Source organism: Oncorhynchus masou, chromosome 24, assembly GCF_036934945.1.
Source record: "Oncorhynchus masou masou isolate Uvic2021 chromosome 24, UVic_Omas_1.1, whole genome shotgun sequence".
Classification (NCBI taxonomy): Eukaryota; Metazoa; Chordata; class Actinopteri; order Salmoniformes; family Salmonidae; genus Oncorhynchus; species Oncorhynchus masou.
In genome coordinates, this window is record NC_088235.1 from 27,421,523 (window position 1) to 27,447,248 (window position 25,726).

Sequence of the window (25,726 nt, forward strand, 5' to 3'; positions counted from 1 at the left end):
TAATTTAGCTCATCTGGTAGGCTCGTGTCACTGGGCAGCTCGCGGCTGTGCTTCCCTTTGTAGTAGTTTGCAAGCCCTGCCACATCCGACGAACATCGAAACTGGTGTAGTATGATTCAATCTTAGCCCTGTATTGACGCTTTGCCTGTTTGATGGTTCATCGCAGGGCATAGCGGGATCTCTTGTAAGCTTTCGGGTTAGAGTCCCGCACCTTGAAAGCGGCAGCTCTACCCTTTAGCTCAGTGCATATGTTGCCTGCAATCCATGGCTTCTGGTTGGGGTATGTACGTACAGTCACTGTGGGGACGACGTCCTCAATGCACTTATTGATAAAGCCAGTGACTGATGTGGTGTACTCCTCAATGTCATCGGAAGAATCCCGGAACATGTTCCAGTCTGTGATAGCAAAACAGTCCTGTAGTTTAGTATCTGCTTCATCTGACCATTTTTTTAATAGGCCGAGTCACTGGTGCTTCCTGCTTTCATTTTTGCTTGTAAGCAGGAATCTGGAGGATAGAGTTGTGGTCAGATTTACCAAATGGAGGGCGAGGGAGAGCTTTGTCTCTGTGTGTGGAGTACAGGTGATCTAGAATTTTCTTCCCTCTGGTTGCACATTTAACATGTTGATAGAGATTTCCTTCGGTGCTGTGGTCACTTGGCGGGATATGAAATATTATTGAAAAAACAAAGCTGCGAAATAATAATAAAAATAATAGTAACAATAATAATAATCACAACAACAATAATAACAATAATAATAATAATAACATTAATAACACAAATAATAACAATAATAATAACAATAACAACAATAATATAACAAATATGTGTAATAATAGCACACTTTTCAAAACATTTTAAAAAGCTCTCTTAAAAACCTTCAGCCAATGTCAGAGACAAAAATATTGAAATTAATGTTATATAAAATAAACTACAGAATAAAGTTGGCTGTTATTGCATTTAAAAGGGCATTAAAACCGAAAGTGTACTTTTTATTGAATAGAAACCTCCACTGAGTTCTGAAAGAGGCCTATTCATAGTAGCCCACTCACTGTGGCCATCAGTCAGAGCAATAGTTAGAGAATGCCGATGGGTTTGGAAGCTCTAGAGCCAGCCGCCATTCATTTCCATAGCAACTCCCCATGTCAAAGCAGTCAGACCTGGAGGGTACCAAAAAAAGAGGGAGAGAAAAAAAGATAGAACGAGAAAAAGAGAGAAAAAAAGGACCCAGGTGGTTAGTCACTAGCTCTGGGCGTAGTTTTGAGTCTAACAGTAAGTACTATAGTGTGGAACTTCAGAGAAGAGGAATGACATGGATCTTTACCACTGGAAACCTGAATGATTATTGGTCAAATGATGTCTTTTTTCCAGGGTGTTTTAGCAGTGTATTTTTGTGGCTTGGCACACAGGGATATTTGTTTGTGTTGTTGACATGTAGGCCAGTCCTAACTAAAGGGAGTGAGGGGCTGAGCTGTGGGAATGAAAACTGAAGCAACTGCGACCTCATGACAATTGACAACAGAGCAGTGAAACATGGTGAGTTAATATATATAAATATAATTTATAATGATGAGTGACTTTATGGATGAAATATGGACTATGATTTTCCAGAACAACTTTATGTGGAGAGCTACAGGTATCCAAAAAACTGAAGAGGTCGTAGAAAAGGAACACAGATTATTATATATTTTTTAAATAAGGTATGTGGTTGAAGAATTCGTGCACTGGAGTGCCTGGACCTGGCAATTTGTCAACCACGTAAACATTTTGGGGAGATTTTATTGTTCCTGTTTAATGTATTATGTTTTATGTTTTATTATAACAGAGTGGTTTTGATTTTACTAACTAACTGCTCTTGACATTACTTTGATTTAGTTACCTAAAGTACAACTATCTTAGTTCCTAACTAACTTCTCTTGTGTGCGTGTGCATGTGTGTGTGTGTGTGTGTGTGTGTGTGTGTGTGTGTGTGTGTGTGTGTGTGTGTGTGTGTGTGTGTGTGTGTGTGTGTGTGTGTGTGTGTGTGTGTGTGTGTGTGTGTGTGTGTTTCAGAGTGGGGGTTACGACGTGGACCTGTTTGTGGACGGTCCAGACTATGACCTGCTCTGCACCATCTGTAGAGCTGTCCTGAGGTGTCCTGTCAGAGTGGCCTGTAACCATGTCTTCTGCAAGACCTGCATCCTACAGTGGCTCAGGAGGTACAGTACACTGGGTCATGTCCTCAGTTTAGGACACACTGTAGATAGAAGGACTATTGTAACCATAACTGGTTATTCATTAGAAAAGACAGTAGCTGTATTATTATGAAAGGTAGGAAGCAACATCTCACTGGACACACACCGGTTGAATCAACGCTGTTTCCACGTAATTTCAATTAAATGGAACCAACATGGAATAGACGTTGAATTTACATCTGTGCCCAGTGGGATTTTGGTACGTTTTCACAGTGCTGAAAGATGATTACCATCTAGTTTCTTCAGGTTTTCGACTGTAGAAATGATCCTTTCAAAGTGTAAAATGAATGTTATTGATTTCATTCAGCTCTCTTCTCTAGACAGGAGACATGTCCCTGCTGTAGGAACACTATCAGTCCCAGCTTTATGTTCGTCATGTACAAATTGAGTAAAACTATCAGCCGCCTGAGGATTAAGGTGAGTTATCACAGCCTGATGTTGCTAAGTGTTTCTATTACAAAGTAATGGAGTTCATTTTTCTCTGTAAGCAATGTGTGAGGGCCACATAGTGGCAAGGAAATTGGATGTTTCAAGCATAGAGGAACTTGAATAAATTATTTCTTCACAGATCATTCAAACAACCTTCGGCAATCTTTGACTTTCCCACACTCTTCCAATTCTTCTCCTCTTCACTCTTCTCTCTCTTCACTTTTCCCCTCTAATCTCTCTCCTTCCCTCTCCGCTCATCTCTGCTCTACCCCTCTCACTCTCCCCTGTAGTGTAACAACGAGGGATGCTCAGCCACTTTCCCTCTGTCTGAGGAGTTCCTCCATAGTTCCTCCTGCCAGTTCCAGAGGGTCCCATGCCCCCACCAGGGCTGTGGTTCCTTGGTGCCCCGCTCAGCCCTGGAGGTCCACTCACAACACTGCCAGCACTGGAGCCAGCTCTGCCCCATGGGCTGTGGTACTCTGCTCACACAGGCCACCCAGCCCCAGCACAACTGCTTCAGGTGGGTGGGTGTTAAAACACTGGGAGTGGGCGGGTGTTAAAACACTGGGAGTGGGTGGGTGTTAAAACACTGGGAGTGGGTGGGTGTTAAAACACTGGGAGTGGGTGGGTGTTAAAACACTAGGAGTGGGTGGGTGTTAAAACACTGGGAGTGGGTGGATGTTAAAACACTAGGAGTGGGTGGGTGTTAAAACACGGAGTGGGTGGGTGTTAAAACACTGGGAGTGGGTGGGTGTTAAAACACTAGGAGTGGGTGGGTGTTAAAACACTAGGAGTGGGTGGGTGTTAAAACATTGGGAGTGGGTGGATGAGGTGAGACAGAATGGATATAGCGTTTGTATTTAGAAGCATGCCTCACTTTATTTATTTGGTAGTAGATTAGGTGAGTTTTCTATCCTAGAATCCTAACTGAATATTACTGAAAAGGAAAGGAAGTGGAACAATATTCAGTTTGCATTCCAGGCTAGAATTTCCCCTTTATAATACTCTGAGTCGACAGTCAAGTCAGAAGAAGGAATTCCCGTCGACCACGGCCACAAATTGGGGGAAACAAACATTATTTCCCATTGACCCCCATTGTAATAGAATCAACTTCGTAGATTTTTTGTTATACAAAAATAACAAAACACGTTGAAAAGCTGCTTTGTTGTTCAATGTACATGTAACCAGGTCAAAAATCCAGACCTGTGGTTCCAATGCTCCCACATAGGGGAATAGAGCCTGTGGCTTCAGGTGGTGTGGTGTGGGAGAGTGGGAATTGCGGGGACCGGTGTCCTAGTAGGGTACATGTAGCTACAGTATGTGTGTAGAAAACATTTCATTACCGGTAAGACATTTAAGTTGTTTAGTACAGTCCGTTTGTAACTCCACTCACTACTTCCAAGTCTGTTTGTTTGTGTAGTTGGTCTTGGCTAGCTTAATGTGCTGGTTGGTTGCAAGCTTAGCACTCACTCACAAGTGGCTGCCTACACTGTCATGAAAAGGGGCATGAGGGAAGCCCTACTATATTAAGTTTTTCTAAGTAGTGAGAGAGCTCTGGAGCAGGTAATGTTGAATAGTTATCTATGTTGTACTTTCTTAAATGTAGTTTTGTAATTGCCTAAATCAAGCAGACAACAAGAAAATTGTGTTTGAAAAAGGTCACGTTTTTAACGTGAGCCAACGGGGTAACCTAGGAAATCACAGGTTGTCTTCCCCCAAGGGGGAGCCACAACATTCTATCTAATACCGATTGGGAGTATATACAAATTCTCTAAGTAAAGCTCAGTATAAATGCATGAATCCCCTATGATGATAATGATGCTTACCCCAGGCAGCTGAGGCAGCATGTGGAGGCCCAGAGGCAGAGTCACAGAGCCATCGCTAGCACCCTCCGGAGAAAGATGGGGAGAATGCAGACCGCCATGACACACGTCAGGAGGCAGGTGGCGCTCATCTGTGAGAGCCTAGAGGTCATGGGAGAGGGGGAGGCAGAAGGGGAGGGGGAGGAGGGTGGAGAGGTGTATGAGGGATATGGAGAGGGGGAGACAACAGGGGAGAGTAATACAAGCAGCAGTAGCAGCAGCTCTTGAGATGGGTACAGGTTTTTATTTGTGTTTTTTTTTTTTTACAAATTATTAATTAAGTTTTATGTGACATAATGGTTTTTATACAAAATCTGTTTATGCGAAAATGTGAAAATGAAAGAGGTTTTGGATTTTAATGATTTTAATGAAACTGTTAATTTCATTTTGGTGTATTTTGTAAAGACTGCAAATGTATTCTTCTGGATTGTTTTTTTTTCAGAATATTTTTATTAGGTTGATTATTGCATTTCGGCAAAACCAAATCTCAAATGATTAAAAACATGACAAAAACACTTCCTCATGTCATGGTTTTATTCAATGATTGTTTTCATTTTCATGTATTAAATATGGACTGTCTGCTCAAAAGGACATTGAACTGTAAACAATTAAAACCGCAAGGAAACTCACACCTCATTACTGTTCCTCACATGTAAACATTGACCAAAGGTATGACTTTGGTTGAAGTTCTGTAATATAAAGTATCCCACTACATCTGCTATGAGAACTTCAAGGGTGTTATAGCGTCATTGGGCCACAGGGAGGCACTAGTCCAACTCTGTAGTAGTATTGTCTTGGGAGATCCTCTCAATCGACTCCATGGAGGAGTGGTCTGATGACTGGGACCGACACTGCTGGGTCTGCTGGGCCACTGGAGGACCGTCCATCCCAGAATGCATCAGAGGCAGGTAGATGTCATCCATGTTGGGCAGCACAAACACATTCTGGAATGGAGGAAAGATAGGTTCATTGTTTTATTTGGGGTAGATTGTCTTACTTTGGATTTGTGGGGAAGGTGAGGGAGGGAGGGAGGAAGGGAGGGGGAGGGAGATGAGGGGGAGAGGAAAAGAGGAAGAGACAGATGAAAAAAGACAAGGGAGGGCGAGAGGTGAGAGATACAAGGGTAGACAAGGTGAGGGAGGGAGGGGTGTGAGAGAGGATAGAGAAGTCTAACCTGGAACTCATCCTGCAGCCTCTTCTCAATCCACTCAGTCACTTGACAGAAGGTGACCTCCCTCTCCCCCAACTTGGGTCTGACATGCAGGTCCAGCTTGGGAGGTACACAGAAACTGTACCTGGAATACACACACACACACACAGAGGATCATCAATAAATACATAGAGCCAGTAATCATTTGGCCGGCCTTTTACTCTAATTGACAACAAAATACTTGTCTTTCATCCCGAAGATGCAAGTACGTAAATTAATAAATAGAGTGAAGCTGAATGAATACGGACTAGGTTGTTTCAGGGTAGGGCCATAGAGTATATCTGAGTGTGGGCCAAACCATATTCTATCAGCAGGGGGAGGAGGGATATTGAGTGTGGGCCATACCATATTGTAAGAATAGGGGGAGGTGGGATATTGAGTGTGGGCTGTACCATATTCTATCAGTAAGGTGGGGGAAGGGATGTTGAATGTGGGCCGTACCCTATTCTATCAGTAAGGGGAGGGGGGATGTTGAATGTGGGCTGTGCCATATTCTATCAGTAAGGGGAGGAGAGATATTGAGTGTGGGCCATACCATATTCTATGACTAGGTGGAGGAGGGATATTGAATGTAGAGCCATACCCATAGAGGATGATAGAGGTCTCTAGTGGCCAAAAGGTCATATTAGCATGGGCAGAGCCATTGAGGGCTTATCCCTACTGGTGGCCCTGTTGGAGTCATGTCCCACCGGATCATCAACAGGGATCAGCCAATCGTAAAGAAGAAAATTGACTACCTCAAGATTGGCGCTGCCTATGCTGTTGTAACAGTATAACTTTAGACCGTCCCCTCGCCCATACCCGGGACCCTCTGCACACATCAACAACAGTCACCCACGAAGCATCGTTACCCATCGCTCCACAAAAGCCGCGGCCCTTGCAGAGCAAGGGGAACCACTACTTCAAGGTCTCAGAGCAAGTGACGTCACCGATTGAACCGCTATTTAGCGCGCACCGCTAACTAAGCTCGCCGTTTCACATCCGTTACACTGTCACAGACGCTATAATGGCACAGATACAAAGATCAGTCCTCTATCTATCTCTAAGGCCGTACCATATTTTATCAGTAGGGAGAGGAGAGATGTTGAGTGTGGGACGTACCATACTCTATCAGTAGGGGGAGGAGGGATGTTGACAGCCAGTGTTCCAGAAAGCTCCTGAACCTCCACTGCCAGCAGCAGGGGCATGTTGGACATCTCCTCAATCTTCTTTTTGATGAACTCATTCTCTGTCGCCTTCTGGAAGTACTTAGACTTTGCAATTTTGTCGACAAATCTCAAAATCCGCCTGCCTGTCTTCCCGCAACCAGCAGAAACCCTGCAGAGGGGAGGAGAGGAGGAGAGAGGAAGAGAGAGGGATAATGTTTACCGTGAATACCGTCTCCGCTAACACAGGAACATTGCCTTTAAATATCAATCAGGCTTTAACAAGGAGCTTCAGCGCTACAGATTGAATCGAGCCCTTAGTGTGCAATACAGCAGAAGGTTACAGTCAGGAAAACCATCATATCATTCCACATGGCCGACTATATTGGGCGTGTAAGAGAATGGAACATCCATTACCCTTCAGGACCAGGTAGAGTCCCCTTTTCTCCCACAATGCCTTGGGGCTCTGAGAGCAGTACTTCCTCCTCGTCAGAAGAACCGGCGCTGGAGGACTCCTCATCACTGTCAGCCAGAACACTGAGGACGGGTCTGTACTTGGACACAACAACACAGGTTAAAAATCTCACTGAGACTAAATTTAAGCCTTAACCGTGACCCTAGCTTCATGTCCACATTTCACATCCTGGTTCAACCATAACCCTAGCCTCAACCACAGAGAAAGGGTTAGCTGATTGGGTGTGTCGAAAATAAATAGATAGGGGTGTCGAAAGAACGTAGGGGTATCGAAAGCACACATGTAATTCATGTGACTATCTGTCAGTTCTTTCACGTGAGTGCAGAGATTAGTGGAAATGCGCATCGAAATGAACTTGAGGAAGTTTGGGAAACTCAGAATGATGGTGTTGTAAAATCACTTTGAGACAACACTGCATGTAAATGCAAATATCTTAACATTTTACATTTATCAAATTTCATTGCAGTTGTGCAGGCTACTGTGCGCAATGTCATTATCAAACTTGTCGATGTCCCATTCCTAAACACCGGTAGCAAGTTTGCTCAAGGGCAGACCAATGGGTGGCATACCCGGCTGAAAGTTTGCTCAAGGGCAGACCAATGGGTGGCATACCCGGCTGAAAGTTTGTTCAAGGGCAGACCAATGGGTGGCATACCCGGCTGAAAGTTTGCTCAAAGGCAGACCAATGGGTGGCATACCCGGCTGAAAGTTTGCTCAAGGGCAGACCAATGGGTGGCATACCCGGCTGAAAGTTTGCTCAAGGGCAGACCAATGGGTGGCATACCCGGCTGAAAGTTTGCTCAAGGGCAGACCAATGGGTGGCATACCCGGCTGAAAGTTTGCTCAAGGGCAGACCAATGGGTGGCATACCCGGCTGAAAGTTTGCTGACATGCCGATGACGACCAATTTATGAATCGAGTCGAGCCATATATCAGGAGATTCAAATGAGGTTACCCTGGTGGCAGATCTTCATGTCTCGTCACAATTGCTTTCATAAAAGTTTGAATTGTGTATGTCAAAATGATTATGCGACTGAGCAATACTATGCATGACACATAGAAAACTGGTAATAATTGTACATGTTTGCTTTCATAAAAGTTTGAGTTGTGTGTGTGTGTTTAAAACTGCTTTAGCATCTTCCATGCACTTCCTGAATGTGACTGAATAAAATAGGCTTGTCTGAGTGGTGTTACCTGGCAACAACCCTGTCCAATCAAGAGACCATCCAATTTATTTTGACCCACCCACTTATTTCGACATGCCCACTACTCTGAGAGCAGTCCGGCACACAGCTACCTATACTTGGAACCACAACCCTAACCATAAACTTAGATTTATGTCCACATCCCGGTTCAACTCTTACCCTTAACCACAACCATAACCCTCAACCACAGAGACCAGACATACATATCCTACAACTACTTGAACTGGGCCTCATACACAATGACTTCACATTCAACTATAAACACAACCTATAAACTCATGGGACAGCAATGGGCAAGAAGTTTGCCCAGCTTACGTCAATATATACATGGCGGACTGGTAGACAACAGCATTGGCCAAATGCCAATTGCTGCCCCTGTTCTATAAATGTTATCTGGACAATATCTTCGGAGGGTGGCAACACAACCTACAAGACTACAAGACTTCAGGACAATTATACTTTTAGGGGAATTGTCAAATCCCAACTCTTCCGTTTTCACAAAACATACAGACGATCTAAATTACTTCTATGCTCACTTCGAGGCAAGCAATGCTGAAGTATGCATGAAAGTGTAGCCAATGTGAAATGGCTAGCTAGTTAGCGGTGGTGCGCACTGGTAGCGTTTCTATCGGTGACGTCACTCGCTCTGAGACCTTGAAGTAGTGGTTCCCCTTGCTCTGCAAGGGCCGCGGCTTTTGTGGAGCGATGGGTAACAATGCTTCGAGGATGACTGTGCAGAGCGTCCCTGGTTCGGGGCAAGGGGACGGACGTAAAGTCTATACTGTTACAAGAGCATCAGCTGTCCCGAACGACTGTGTGATCACGCTCTCCGTAGCCGATGTAAGGTCAACACTCACAAGGCCACAGGGCCAGACTGATCACCAGGACGTGTACTCTGAGCATGTGTTGACCAACTGGTAAATGTCTTCACTGACATTTTCAACCTGTCCCTGACTGAGTCTGTAATACCAACATGTTTCAAGTAGGGCTGGGCGATATGGCCAAAATCTCATATCCCGATAACGACACATATCACGATATAGCACATTTTCTGTAAATTCAATGAATAAATAGTTTATATAAAATGACCACATGTAAAGGCCTATTTCTTATTACATTTTGAATTATACTCAAAAATAAAAGGTACTTACTCATACTTAGCCCTAACCCTAACTTAGCCCTAGCCGTAACCCTAACCCTAACTTAGCCCTAACCCTAACCCTAACCCTAACTTTGCCCTAGCCGTAACCCTAACCCTAACTTAGCCCTAGCCGTAACCCTAACCCTAACTTAGCCCTAGCCGTAACCCTAACCCTAACTTAGCCCTAGCCGTAACCCTAACCCTAACTTAGCCCTAACCCTAACTTAGCCCTAGCCGTAACCCTAACCCTAACTTAGCCCTAGCCATAACCCTAACCCTAACTTAGCCCTAGCCCTAACCCTAACCCTAACTTAGCCCTAGCCCTAACCCTAACTTAGCCCTAGCCGTAACCCTAACCCTAACTTAGCCCTAGCCGTAACCCTAACCCTAACTTAGCCCTAACCCTAACTTAGCCCTAGCCCTAACCCTAACCCTAACTTAGCCCTAGCCGTAACCCTAACCCTAACTTAGCCCTAACCCTAACATAGCCCTAGCCCTAACCCTAACTTAGCCCGAGCCCTAGCCCTAACTTAGCCCTAGCCCTAACTTAGCCCTAGCCTTTTTATTTTACCTTCATTTTTAACTAGGCAAGTCAGTTAAGAACAAATTATTATTTTCAATGACGGCCTAAGAATAGTGGGATAACTGCCTTGTTCAGGGGCAGAACAACAGATTTTTACCTTGTCAGCTCGGGATTCAATCTTGCAACCTTTCGGTTACTAGTCCAACGCGCTAATCACTAGGCTACCTGCCGAGATGTGTATCAGGATGTGAAACTTAAATCAGGTACAGCTGGATAAATAAATCATATTCAGCAGAGCTGTAAAGACAAGCTCATACATGCCGAACAAAAACAAGATCTACTGGAATACATTTTAATTTGGAAACAGACCAACTAATCAACATAATGTGCATGCACAGGCTCTGTTCAAAGGTTCACTATTAGAGGAGTAGGCTGGTGTCTTCATTATTATTTCACTATTTAGTTCACAGAGGGGGCAGACAGAGCATGGCAGATGTCAGCATAGATGCCGCAAAGCTGTGGTTATTTTGCAGCTTGAAATCCAGACTTGTTTTGTGCTAATATTCCACTCCTTGTACTCAGATCCTGGCTGGCAGTTCTGGCAGATCCTGGCTGACTGGCGGATCTGGAAGAGTCTGGTTGACTAGCAGATCTGGAAGAGTCTGGTTGACGAGCAGATCTGGAAGAGTCTGGTTGACTGGCAGATCTGGAAGAGTCTGGTTGACTGGCAGATCTGGAAGAGTCTGGCTGACTGGCAGATCTGGAAGAGTCTGGCTGACTGGCAGATCTGGAAGAGTCTGGCTGACTGGCAGATCTGGAAGAGTCTGGCTGACTGGCAGATCTGGAAGAGTCTGGCTGACTGGCGGATCTGGAAGAGTCTGGCTGACTGACGGATCTGGAAGAGTCTGGCTGACTGGCAGATCTGGAAGAGTCTGGCTGACTGACGGATCTGGCTACTCCATGCTGACTGGCGGCTCTGGCTGCTCTATGTAGATTGACAGCTCTGGCGGCTTCTTGCAGACTGACAGCTCTGGCTGCTCCATGCAGACTGGCAGCTCCTTGCAGACTGACAGCTCCTTGCAGACTGACAGCACCTTGCAGACTGACAGCACCTTGCAGACTGACGGCTCCATGCAGACTGACAGCTCCTTGCAGACTGACATCTCCGGCTGCTCCATGCAGACTGGCAGCTCTGGCTGCGCTAAACAGGCGGGAGACTCCAGCAGCGCAGGAGAGGAGGAAGGCTCCGGCAGCGCTGGAGAGGCGAGGCGCACTGTAGGCCTGATGCGTGGTGCTGGCAAAACTGGGCCGAGGACACGCACAGGAAGCCTGGTGCGGGGAGCTGCCACCGGAGGGCTGGGGTGTGGAGGTGGTACTGGGTAGACCGGACCGTGCAGGCCCACTGGAGCTCTTGAGCACCGAGCCTGCCCAACCTTACCTTTTTGAATACTCCCGGTCGCTTTGCCAGTGCAGCAAGGTGGAATAGCCCGCACTGTGCTATGCAGGCGAACCGGGGACACCGAGCGTAAGGCTGGTGCCATGTAAGCTGGCCCAAGGAGACGCACTGGGGACCAGATGTGTAGAGCCGGCTTCATGGCATTTGGCTCGACGCTCAATCTAGCCCGGCCGATACGCGGAGCTGGAATAGAACGCACCGGGCTATGCACCCGCACTGGAGAGGGCATTGACCCAGTCAGTCTGGCCCTCCCCCAGGAACTCTGGGAAATCACAGGTGCACTGTAGGGAAATAGATACACCACTACAGATTAACACACTTTCTCAATTGACCATTTATCTCTTTCTAGATGTTTCATTCAGGTGGTCACAGGAAATCACCCTGACTTTGTTGGTGGGGCTTGTCTCTGTGCTGTTGAGGGGTGGGCTGGGCAAGGGGCTGGGCTGCTCTGAGGCCAGGAAACGAGCCTGGAACCGTCTTGAAGGGCACTTGCACCATCGGCACATCTAAATACAGAGATGACAGTTGTTGCTTCACAGATATGATGTTGTTGTGATCATTTTCTTTTAAGAGTGTTACATGAGAGTGCATCTGTAAGGAAACGTGCAATATTGTCAGCGGTGGATTTAGCTTCAAGGGCCTTAGTGGACTGTCTAGGAATAAAGACGGAGGGCAACACCGTTCAGTTTAGAAACATTTGTGGTTAAGTGCTTGAGAGCATCACTACAGTCCTACATTCTCCTGCATGTTCACGCATCTGTAATCTAGAAATGAACCTGAACACAAGGGACTAGCCTGGGGCAAAGGCGCCTGAACAATGGAGGAAACGGAGCAGCTGCAAAATAGGGGCGTAAACGTATGTTTTTGCACCCCCACAGAAAATGATCATGATCCATTGGGTAATTTGTTATTTTCAATGATTAGTAGTGTTTTGAGCTAGGCTGTATTAAAATAGATATGTCCATTTGATATATGAAATAATAATTAAAGGATAGCATTTTGCACTCCATGCCTCAAGATGAATGGTTTTGACGACTCTGAAATGCTGCATTGGTCCCGCCCACTGTATTGGTTTGCGTGCGGTTAGAAAGCACTAATTGCACCACTGGTGTTTAAAATGAAAGGCTTCTATTTTGTTTTGCTATTGTTACATTTGTATCGTCAATTCATGTCCCATCGTTTTGGTCCAATGGTGTTGTTTCATATCATTTGAGCTGCGTGCACCACGAGCAAATGAATTGTATCCTTTCACTTTGCCTGTCAGAACCATGATGAGTATGTGTGATTAGGCCTCGCTGCAGCACAGACTGGGTAGCCTTCCATTCAGTGGCAGTGCATGGGGAAAAACACTGGGGAAGCCTGGGGGGAAAAAGCCATATTACAGCCTGTGTTGTGATAATTGTGTTGTTCGCTCAATAAATCCTGTTAGGTCATATGCCGTGCCACTGTGATATATAGTCCTAAAGGCCGAGACAATTAGAAGACACAGTGGCAGAATAAATTCAACCACACCTTTGTTTCATCACAAAACCGGAGAGCAACATCTGTCCGGTGGAGACCACAAAGCATATTGCATGTAACAAACAGTTACATTACCTACAACATGGTCAATCAAGTAATGTTGCAGACGTTTTCGGACCACTAAACAACTATTTATTTAGAACCACAGAGAGTTGCCACAAGTCGAAAAAAGACATTTTAGGAAAGGGACAATTTTAGCTAGCTAGTTACTGGAGGACAATAACCAATGAGATGCAACAATTCATTTTTTCCTCTGTCAATGACGTTTGGCTTATGATTTAATGTGATTGGTGTGAAGCCGAAACCAAACTGGCTTCCCCTGACACTTTTTTTTGATGCGACTGGTACATTCACAGCTGCACTCGCTCAGTTTAGCTCAATTCTGATTGGCAATTGTTGTATAAAAAAACGATCAAGGGAGGCCAAATACACGCGGGCTTCCCTTGCATTCAATGCTACGTGCGGCAACAATATCATAGTCTTTTTGACCAAACAGCATCAGATAGACAGCCTGCACATAAAGAGACTGAGGGATGCTTTCTCTCGTGAGATACATTCAGCCTCTTGCAAATTGAAGGAAACACACAGAGACGAAAGATAAATTAGTTAATGTGTTTTTACATTTTTTGTTGGTATTTTTTGGGGAAGGCTGGCTACCCTTGGCATCCATAAATACTCACCACTGCTTCCATCAGACTACCAAAGGCTAAATCTGAGTAGAAAAATGCATGTTCAGTAGCTAATGGGATGTCAACGAGTAGCTCACAAGTAGATAGTGAGAAAATAATCAGCAGGCTCCCGTGTTGAAAGTTAGGGTTAAGGTTAGGGTTAGGTGTAAAATCCCATCTTAGGAAGACAAATTGTAGAAATGGCAGGGTTTATGACTTTGTTGCTGAGGTAACGAGTGACGACAGTGTCTCATCTCCACTGTAAAAAGCATCTAGACATTATTATCTCTGACATTTTCAACATTGTTGCAATATCGAAATTCAATCTCCACTGTGTGCCCTAATAATGAACATGTCGGAGTCAGTATATACAAATCAAATCCAATTGTATTGGTCACAAACACATGGCTAGCAGATGTTATTGCGAATGTAGTGAAATGCTTGAGCTTCTAGTTGTGTCAGTGCAACAATATCTAACAAGTAATCTAACAATTCCACAAGAACTACCTAATACACACAAGTGTAAAGGGATGAAGAATATGTACATAAAGATATATGAATCAAATCAAATCAAATGTATTTATATAGCCCTTCGTACATCAGCTGATATCTCAAAGTGCTGTACAGAAACCCAGCCTAAAACCCCAAACAGCAAGCAATGCAGGTGTAGAAGCACGGTGGCTAGGAAAAACTCCCTAGAAAGGCCAAAACCTAGGAAGAAACCTAGAGAGGAACCAGGCTATGTGGGGTGGCCAGTCCTCTTCTGGCTGTGCCGGGTGGAGATTATAACAGAACATGGCCAAGATGTTCAAATGTTCATAAATGACCAGCATGGTCGAATAATAATAAGGCAGAACAGTTATAACAGGAGCAGCAGCACGGTCAGGTGGACTGGGGACAGCAAGGAGTCATCATGTCAGGTAGTCCTGGGGCATGGTCCTAGGGCTCAGGTCCTCCGAGAGACAGAAAGAAAGAGAATTAGAGAGAGCATATGTGGGGTGGCCAGTCCTCTTCTGGCTGTGCCGGGTGGAGATTATAACAGAACATGACCAAGATGTTCAAATGTTCATAAATGACCAGCATGGTCAAATAATAATAAGGCAGAACATTTGAAACTGGAGCAGCAGCACGGCCAGGTGGACTGGGGACAGCAAGGAGTCATCATGTCAGGTAGTCCTGGGGCATGGTCCTAGGGCTCAGGTCCTCCGAGAGAGAGAAAGAGAGAGAGAAGGGATGAATTAGAATGAATGAGTGATGGTACAGAACGGCATAGGCAAGATGCAGTAGATGGTATCGAGTACAGTATACACATATGAGATGAGTAATGTAGGGTATGTAAACATAAAAGTGGCATAGTTTAAAGTGGCTAATGATACATGTATTACATAAAGATGGCAAGATGCAGTAGATGATATAGAGTACAGTATATACATACTGTATACATATGAGATGAGTAATGTAGGGTATGTAAACATTATATTAAGTGGCATTGTTTAAAGTAGCTAGTGATACATTTTTTACATCAATTTCCATCAATTTCCATTATTAAAGTGGCTGGAGTTGAGTCAGTATGTTGGCAGCAGCCACTCAATGTTAGTGGTGGCTGTTTAACAGTCCGATGGCCTTGCGATAGAAGCTGTTTTTCAGTCTCTCGGTCCCTGCTTTGATGCACATGTACTGACCTCGCCTTCTGGATGATAGCGGGGTGAACAGGCAGTGGCTCGGGTGGTTGTTGTCCTTGATGATCTTTATGGCCTTCCTGTGACATCGGGTGGTGTAGGTGTCCTGGAGGGCCGGTAGTTTGCCCCCGGTGATGCATTGTGCAGACCTCACTACCCTCTGTAGAGCCTTGCGGTTGTGGGCTGAGCAGTTGCCGTATCAGGCGGTGATACGGCCCGACAGGATGCTCTCGATTGTGCATCTGTAGAAGTTTGTGAGTGCTTTTGGTGACAAGCCGAATTTCTTCAGCCTCCTGAGGTTGAAGAGGCGCTACTGCGCCTTCTTCACAACGCTGTCTGTGTGGGTGGACCAATTCAGTTTGTCCGTGATGTGTATGCCGAGGAACTTAAAACTTACTACCCTCTCCACTACTGTCCCGTCGATGTGGATAGGGGGCTGCTCCCTCTGCTGTTTCCTGAAGTCCACAATCATCTCCTTTGTTTTGTTGACGTTGAGTGTGAGGTTATTTTCCTGACACCACACCTCGAGGGCCCTCACCTCCTCCCTGTAGGCCGTTTCGTCGTTGTTGGTAATCAAGCCTACCACTGTAGTGTCGTCTGCAAACTTGATGATTGAGTTGGAGGCGTGCATGGCCACACAGTCGTGGGTGAACAGGGAGTACAGGAGAGGGCTCAGAACGCACCCTTGTGGGGCCCCAGTGTTGAGGATCAGCGGGATGGAGATGTTGTTACCTACCCTCACCACCTGGGGGTGTTGTTACCTACCCTCACCAACAGCAAAGGACCTTGTGAAGATGCTGGAGGAAACAGGTACAAAAGTATCTATATCAAAAGTAAAACGAGTGCTATATCGACATAACCTGAAAGGCCGCTCAACAAGGAAGAAGCCACTGCTCCAAAACCGCCAGACTACGGTTTGCAACTGCACATGGGGACAAAGATCATACTTTTTGGAGAAATGTTCTCTGGTCTGATGAAACAAAAATAGAACTGTTTGGCCATAATGACCATCGTTATGTTTGGAGGAAAAAGGGGAAGGCTTGCAAGCTGAAGAACACCATCCCAACCGTGAAGCACAGGGGGAGGCAGCATCATTTTGTGGGGGTGCTTTTCTGCAGGAGGGACTGGTGCACTTTACAAAATAGATGGCATTATGAGGTAAGACAATTATGTGGATATATTGAAGCAACATCTCAAGACATCAGTCAGGAAGTTAAAGCTTGGTCGCAAATGGGTCTTCCAAATGGACAATGACCCCAAGCATACTTCCAAATTTGTGGCAAAATGGCTTATTAAGGACAACAAAGTCCAGGTATTGAAGTGGCCATCACAAAGCCCTGACCTCAATTCTATAAAACATTTGTGGGCAGAACTGAAAAAGCGTGTGTGAGCAAGGAGGCCTGCAAACCTGACTCAGTTACACCAGCAGGAGGAATGAGCCAAAATTCACCCAACTTATTGTGGGAAGCTTGTGGAAGGCTACCCGAAATGTTTGACCCAAGTTAAACAATTTAAAGGAAATGCTAACAAATACTAATTGAGTGTATGTAAACTTCTGACCCACTGGGAATGTGATGAAAGAAATAAAAGCTGAAATAAATCATTCTCTCAAATATTATTCTGACATTTCACATTCTTAAAATAAAGTGGTGATCCTAACTGACATAAAACAGGGAACGTTTACTGGGATTAAATGTCAGGAATTGTGAAAAACTGAGTTTAAATGTATTTGGCTAAGGTAAACTTCTGACTTCAACTGTATTTCCTTTAACATGTGTTGTGTGCTTATTATTTGAAAATGTATATGTTCTAGGGGCTATTTTTATATGGTAAGGAGCATCATGTACTGTACTGAATGTCTACCAATGGCAAGTCCATATTTTTGTGAGAAATTACACTGGTCACTCAAAACATTTATTAAGTATTTATAGTGTATAAATAGCCCACACTAGATGAGGTCACACAAAAAGACTATAACTAATGATTAGTAAATTGATTATATGGACCTATGTTAAACATATGATTTGAGTAATGATTAACAATAAATTATGAATAAACTATTTACTAATCCATTATAAATGCTTTATCACGTGTTATTATCAAGTACCACCAGAACGTATAATCCACTAGTGTAACATTTGCTTGATTTCTCCTTTCCTTTCCACGTGTATTGCAAGTGCATTATATTTCCATGGCCAATGCACTGTGTTTAGATTTGTCATTATGCAACAATCACAAATAAAAGACTAGCGTGAAGTTAGTTAAAAAGACAACCATACCAAATACAAAGACCAAAAAACAAAAACAAACAAAAACAATGTTTCTCCTACCTGATCTGGTCACACATCTACCAGGCCTTTCCTTCTCCTTCTCCATTACCATGGACGAGGACAGGAAGTGATGAAACCACTCCTCCTTCTCTCTTCCTGTCCGTCCGAAGAGGTATAGGGTTGTAGGGAGATTCTTTGCTGGTTTGGGGGTTGTGGTGGGTCGTGTTTGGGGGTCTCCCCCTGCTCCTCTCCTGTGGTCTCCTCTTTACCCTTCTCCTCCTCCATGACAACCTCTCCCTCTGCCAGCTCGATGCAGATAGGGTACTTCCAGTTCCACAGCCTCTTGCGGGCTAGCACAGAGGGCAGCAGGAACACCTGGAATGACAGCAAGACTTATTAGAAACCTGTTATAACACAACATTAAGTGAAGTGTGATCAAATGCACGTCCTTTAGTTCAGGGCCGAAACAAGTAGGTTAAAAAGAAATAGAGCCCGCACACTCCACGTGCTCCACCACTCAACTTTATTCACAAGCAAAAAATGTTCCCTTCCTGCAAGGATCTCCGTCAGGTCATTGCAGAGTCTAAATGTTGTTTGTTTATAAATAAAGGTACGTGGTGGAGCTTTTGAGTGTGCAAGCTCTACAGCATTAATACGTGTGCTCATTATTATTCATTCTTTCACAGCATCTCTATGTTTTGTTTATTTCCTCAAATGAAACGGTAAGCTTTGAACGGTGAGTGTAAGTTTACAGACCAAGCAGACAAACCTTGCTGTTTTGTAGCTGGAAGCAGCGTGAGCTGACAACCACAGCCTTGGGGGGCTTTTCGTCATAGGTGGCCCTATGGCTGATGTTGTTCCTGGGGTAGTCCAGGCGGAGGCAGTGCCCCTCCAGGGTGGCGAACACAGAGTGGGTAAGGGACGGGTGGTAAGTCTCTGGGTCGTATTCAAACATCTCGTTCATCCCTGGGACTATGGGAACATACCCAGTTATATAGTGAGACTGTGAGAGAATACCTGAATGACACATGGGAATACACTAAAAGCATGCTTCAATGACGAACACTAGCTGTTGTGCAACGAGCTGTTACATCGATTGATAATATCTTGTCCTAAAATAGTAGCTTGTTCTTCAAAACACTTGTCAGTTAGTCAGAGTGAAACACTTGTCAGTTAGTCAGAGTGAAACACCTGGCAGTTAGTCAGAGTGAAACACCTATCAGTTAGTCAGAGTGAAACGCCTATCAGTTAGTCAGAGTGAAACGCCTATCAGTTAGTCAGAGTGAAATGCCTATCAGTTAGTCAGAGTGAAACGCCTGTCAGTTAGTCAGAGTGAAACGCCTGTCAGTTAGTCAGAGTGAAATGCCTATCAGTTAGTCAGAGTGAAACGCCTGTCAGTTAGTCAGAGTGAAACGCCTGTCAGTTAGTCAGAGTGAAACGCCTATCAGTTAGTCAGAGAGTGAAACACCTGTCAGTTAGTCAGAGAGTGAAAATATACCATGACACATAGAGAAAGCTACAAAGCAAAATATCTATCAATGTTGGACTTGACTTAAACCCTTTTGCTCTTTGGGGAGCATAGGTAATTCAATGGTACCAATGTTAGATGGAGAGTGAAAGTCTCAGAACTCTCTCACACTGATGACCATGATTAACTCTACCCTGAGGCTCGGTCTAACCTCCACCTTAAAAACAAACCCGCCAATTAACCAACAAGGGAATTATACCTCCTCCCTAAGACAGTCTGTCCCTCTTTCCCCTTTTTGGCGCTACACTTTACCACTGATAACACTGTTCTGCCTACCTGCCACTGAACCTAACAAACTACACAGCCCCAGCCTCTCTTGCTCAGCTAATTTCCACTGGAACTGACAACGCTGGCTCAGAGCAATACCCTGCACCTGGCAAGGCTATGCTCTGCTCTGCTGTGAGACATCACTAACGAGGCTCTGTGTCTTTTTTTAGGAACTTTTTATTGGGAGACATTAATTTCATTCCAGGCACTTTTAGCTGTCGCACAGGGACCACATAGAAATTATTCATGCTCAGAGGGAGAGAGAGAGAGAGGGGGAGTGGATGTGCTGAGGTTCTAAAAACAAACTTTCTAAAGTTCAAGCCACAGTATGGAGGAGGAGAAGTGCCATTTAAAAAGATGGTTTTCTATTCAGCAAATTCTTGTGTGGGTGTTGATGTCTGTCAAGACCAAGATCATACTCTGACTCCATATGTTACAAGTCCCCATTCAGACCTAGCTGGGCTTTTGTGCTGAGAGAAATTAACTGTGCAAAAAGGAATTAACTGTCATGATCGTCGTATGAAGGTGACCAAGGCGCAGCGTGGTATGCGTACATTCTCTTTATTAAAAGAATGAACACCGAACAAACTAACAAAATAACAACCGAAACGTGATACTAAACAATATAGTGCTGACAGGCAACTACACATAGACAAGATCCCACACCAGAAAGTGGGAAAAAGGACTGCCTAAATATGATCCCCAATCAGAGACAACGATTAACAGCTGTCTCTGATTGGGAACCACATCAGGCCAACATAGACATACAAAACCCTTAGACATACAAAACCCCTAGACATACAAAAAATCTTAGACATACAAAAACCTAGAGTACGCACCCTAGTCACACCCTAACCTAACCAAAATATATAGAAAACAGAGACATCTAAGGTCAGGGCGTGACATTCACCTTCAGGTTTTTATGTTCACGCATTTCATTTGCTGACAACAACAAAAATATGGTTGAACATTGACTTACCTTGAGGACGTCTGATTTGATGCTGAGGGCATCAGAGTGCTGAACAGCCTCAGTCAGGGCCTGAACGTCGCTGTGTGGATGTGGCTGAGCGGTGTGTATTGTTGAGCCCAGCCTAAGAAGCAGCAGCCCTAGCAGGAAACCAAAGGCCATGCCCATAGCCAGGCCTGACATGTAGGGGCCCATGGGGAGGATGAAGTAGGCGTATGACAACACAGCCACACAGAACAACCCCATGCGTGGTGGAGGTGGTAGAGAGGTGGGTTGACTGACCACACCATTGGGTCCTGATTAGATCAGAGAACCAGGCAATCTCCGCAGAAGACTGTGATGATGTCTCTCGACAGCCACAACCTGCATGACTTCATCGTTGGTGCAGATCTCCAATTCCTCTGTCTTGTAATTTAGTTTGCTATCGTGGTGATTGTGGACAGAACATGATCTAATGGGCAGAACCTTCCTGGGATGTCTGGCACAAGGCCAGTCAAACACTGGCGGAGAGCCACCGTCCGCTCTCTTAGTGCTCCGCAGAGGAGACTCTGTATTACCCACCTCCATGCTGTCCATCCTCCCCACACAGACCCCTCTGGAGCTGAGGGAGTTGGCTGAGGTAGTCCCTGTAGCTTTCTGGTGCTTGGGGCTGCCTGCTGCTGCATTCTCCTTCTCATCCCCCATGATCTTACTGAACATACTGATAGGTTTACTGAACATAGACTCCTGCATGGCCTCAGAGACCTTCCGCTTCGTGTCCTCCAGCTCCATCTTGAAGAAGCCCGTCTTGGTGCCCTCGGACGGGATAGAGTGACTGGCGAGGGTGGGGCGGCACGGGAATCTCCGTTACTCCTTCCCTTAGGTTGAGTTAGGTTCTTCCACTGCAGGTGGAGGTTGAAGCAGGAGTCAGACTTGGACTGGGACACCTCTGGCTCTGAGCGGGAGATCTCAGTAGAGATGGACTTGACCAGGCTGAGGAAGGGCCGGGGTCTAAGGGATGAGCCCTGAGGGAGCTCCAGCTCCGTGGACAGGGATTTCACCAGGCTGACCAGGGGCTGGTGGGTGGGGGTGACTGGGCTGGGCGAGAGGAAGCCAGGGGCTAAGATGGAGGAGTCCACCAGGGACCCAAGGGAAGAGGGGGAGAGGGGTATGTGGAAGTCTGGGGAGTACAGGAAGTGTTGGTTCTCCTCTGTGGAGTTCTGTCTCTCCTTGGAGAGGGAGATGTAAGGGGTCTGGTCGACATAGTCGGGTTCCAGGGGGAAGATGAGCTCGTTGTCATCCAGACTGTCCCAGTCACCCTCTGTGCCTGTTAGCTGGATCACGATCCCTCTCCTGAGCCCACCATGGTGGGCCCTGACTGGGGGAGCAGGAGACGGACAGCGGGCCGGGCTCTGGGGGTCATGGGGTGGCCTTACACCTCCCATTCCACCTCCTCCATCTGCTCCTTTTCTTTCACTCGCCTCATGTTCTCCTATCTCTGCCATTTCTTATCTTTACATTGGAGACCAAGGCACCTAGGAGTTAGCATAAGAAATAAGAACCCAGTCAGCTACTGTTCATTATTAAGACCCAGGAGAGAGGGCGAGAAAAAAGAGAGAGCTTCTTTTGACATGTTTATGCGTCATTTTAATCATCAAAATGTTCCTTTTAATGAGAGGAAGTGTGAACGTAGCTTGGCAGGAGAGGGGAAATGACTTACATTTAAATCTCTGTATTGCCTACGTCTGAATCAGGCCCTGATAGCAACATTTCCCTCTCCCCCTGCTGTGGCTTCACATTTGTGTGTGTGTGTGTGTGTGTGTGTGTGTGTGTGTGTGTGTGTGTGTGTGTGTGTGTGTGTGTGTGTGTGTGTGTGTGTGTGTGTGTGTGTGTGTGTGTGTGTGTGTGTGTGTGTGTGTGTGTGTGTGTGTGTGTGTGTGTCTGTGTGTGTGTGTGTGCGTGTGTGTGCGTGTGTGTGTGCTTGCTATCTACGGTACATTGGCAGGTAAAAATGCCAAAATGATATACACACACTCTCATTCAAATACACACGTACACGGACACACATACATGTAAATAGTGCCAGACATGCACTTAAACATATACAGTTGGCCTTGCTGTTATGATTTTAGTGTTTTTTTGCATTGTTGTTTCCTGTTTTTCTTTTTCTCTTTAGTTAATTTTCTTGGTTATTGGTGCATTGGGGGGTTCTTGGGGTTGGGGAATGGAATGAATTAAATGTCTTTTTTATTTATTTTCTTGGGGGGGGCTGTGGGAGGGGTCTCAGATGGTTGAGAGGCAGCTATTGGGGAACTGTGGGGGATCTTGGAGGGTTCAGATCCTCGTTTTTTGGCCTGTCGACATCCCCTTGAGCAGGGCTTGACCCTGGATGCTTCGGTGTGTCTCTCTGAATGGGAGTCTGTTGGATGACTGGTATGGTGTAGTTGTTGAGCGGCTTCACTGCAAGTATATTATATGTTTTGGATTCAATAAAAACATTTTTTTTTAATTAACACATATTAAAAAACACAGCATGTATATATTTTGTATAAAATATTTAAGTCAGGCAACATATGAGATGAATAGGCAACATTTCATTCCGAAGTCGGACAATATTTTCTCTCGCTTCAGCTTATTGATTTCAATACATTTTGAGTAATATTTTACATGGTTGCGTCATATTTCTTTGCATACTTTCGGTTGAAGCTTGGATCGATGCATGCTTTGAAATAGGTCTAAATGGAGTATGCATTCGAGGAGTGCCCTCCATGCTCCGTTTCACATACTTTCATTTGTACTCATTCTCTGACCCTCCTGTGCCCCAATTTGTGTGCTCGGAGCACTGTAGTACGCATTTTGAAAAGCACCCACAGAGTCCCAGACAGCATCAGACCTCCCAGCCTGGGTGCACCGTGCATTCACATAAATAGTAGCAATATACACACATAGGTGCATGAGTGCACACACACAAACAGTATATGCAGGTGCACACAAACACACACACACACAAACAATTCTCTATCTCTCTGTCTCTCTCCAGGGAACTCCTCCACACATATTAAAAAACAAATTTGCACAAAACGTATTCTGAGTGAGATTAAAGCCTTCACCTCTAACTGTATTAATCTGGTCTCCATGGCCTAAACCAGTGGCAGCGCTGTGCTATGACAGACATAGAATGCATCCCAAAGGGCACTCTATTCTCTTTATAGTACACTACTTTTGTCCAAAGCCCATAGGACTCTGATCAAAAGTAGTGTCCAATATATAGGGAATAGGATGCCATTTTGGGAAGCATCCATGGTTATTAAATGCCTCAGGCAGTATCATCTATCAGGTAGTATTATCTATCAGGCAGCATTATCTATCAGCCAGCATTATCTACCAGGCAGCATTATTCTAGACAGGCTCAACCACGGCTTAGCTAATATAATGCTTGACACACGATGATGGACTGGTGGACATTTGGCGTGCCAACTCAGCATGTAATGTAAAGAGCAAGAAGGACTATCAGTCAGTGGAGCATGCAAAGGGAGACGTCATGCTGGTGACACTGGCAGTATAGAACAAGGTAACTATCAACTAGTTTACCAGTTGCAGTGGTACATGGATTTTCTATTGTAGGGTTAAGTAAAATTCTACCTAAAATGAATTTCCAATGTCATGTGTACTGTAGTATACTGTACAGGCTATAGAGGAAAACTTTATAGGAAGCAGCAAGTATTTGCCCTGATAATCTGAGATAGCCACTGTCATTCTGTCTATGGAGGAGTTACTCTACTCCTCTATGGAGGAGTTACTCTACTCCTCTATGGAGGAGTTACGCTACTCCTGCTAGGGCAAGTCACTGTTCTCCATTATCAATGTGCCTACATGTGAGCATTACTGCAGTGACACAGACAGATTGGGGATCATATTTAGGTAGCCTTTTTCCACCTTTTTTTAACCTTTATTAAACTAGGCAAGTCAGTTAAGAACAAATTATTATTTTCAATGACAGCCTAGGAACAGTGGGTTAACTGCCTGTTCAGGGGCAGAACAACAGATTTGTACCTTGTCAGCTCGGGGATTACTAGTCCAACGCTCTAACCACTAGGCTACCCTTCCGCCCCAACTGTTGTTTGTAGGATCTTGTTTTTGTATTGTTGCTTTTGAGCCCTACAAGGCTGTATGTTCATTTCTATTTATTGTTTTTGTTGCTGGTTCTAATTCAAATAAATAATGAGGAACCGAAATCACGCTACGCCTTGTCTACCCATTTCGATGAGCGTTACAATATCTTCCAAATAAATTGGAACTGGAAGTGGTACAAAATAATAAACAGTGATCTCATTGATACATGTATGGTATAAATGGTGATCAGTTATTGTGATAAATGATGCCCTGTCTAGAAACAAAATACAAAAAAGTTCCTGACATGCTATGACATAAATTAACTAAATGCTATAAATAAAACATGTCAAGCCATAGGATATTCTTACAGGTCTATAAAGCATGTGAGGCGTCAAAACATATTGAATTCAAAATCAATAATATCAAAACGGACCTAAACTCACTTGGTTATCGCCGCAGCATGGACACCCACCACACCACTTGGTTATCGCCAAGGCATGGACACCCACCACACCACTTGGTTATCGCCAAGGCATGGACACCCACCACACCACTTGGTTATCGCTGCAGCATGGACACCCACCACACCACTTGGTTATCGCCACAGCATGGACACCCACCACACCACTTGGTTATCGCCAAGGCATGGACACCCACCACACCACTTGGTTATCGCTGCAGCATGGACACCCACCACACCACTTGGTTATCGCTGCAGACGTACACAACTTCTTCTCGTGTAGGCTATTCTTCAATCCTCACAAACACTTTGAGAAGCGAATCCATTCTCCACGAGTAACTTGACTATACGATTTGCAATTCAATCAGTTAAATTCAATATTCTTTATTCTCGAAAATAACGGTTTGTCAAGATTTTCGGACGCGACCTGAAGAGATGTCCCGTGAAATGCGCATAGTGTGCGCTTGTCACGTAAAGCCTGGCTATAGCTTCGCGCACTTGTGTTACAAATTGTAATTCTTCACGAATAATATTGCCGGTCTTTCGTATTCAGTGAAGTGAAGTCACTGCCTGGTATAAACGTAGATACATCAGC

The 25,726-nt window shown here is 44.9% G+C and overlaps 1 protein-coding gene and 1 pseudogene across 1 annotated transcript; one reads left to right on the forward strand and one right to left on the reverse strand.

Moving 5' to 3' along the window:
- The first annotated feature begins 1,431 nt into the window (after positions 1-1,431).
- On the forward strand, positions 1,432-4,978 carry LOC135511972 (RING finger protein 151-like). The gene is made up of 5 exons (XM_064933518.1): positions 1,432-1,536; positions 2,052-2,197; positions 2,554-2,650; positions 2,953-3,182; positions 4,494-4,978. Exons 1-5 carry the CDS (start codon positions 1,534-1,536, stop codon positions 4,750-4,752), a joined length of 735 nt encoding a protein of 244 aa, XP_064789590.1. The 5' UTR covers positions 1,432-1,533; the 3' UTR covers positions 4,753-4,978.
- Positions 4,952-25,726, reverse strand: LOC135511362 (testis-expressed protein 2-like; annotated as a pseudogene).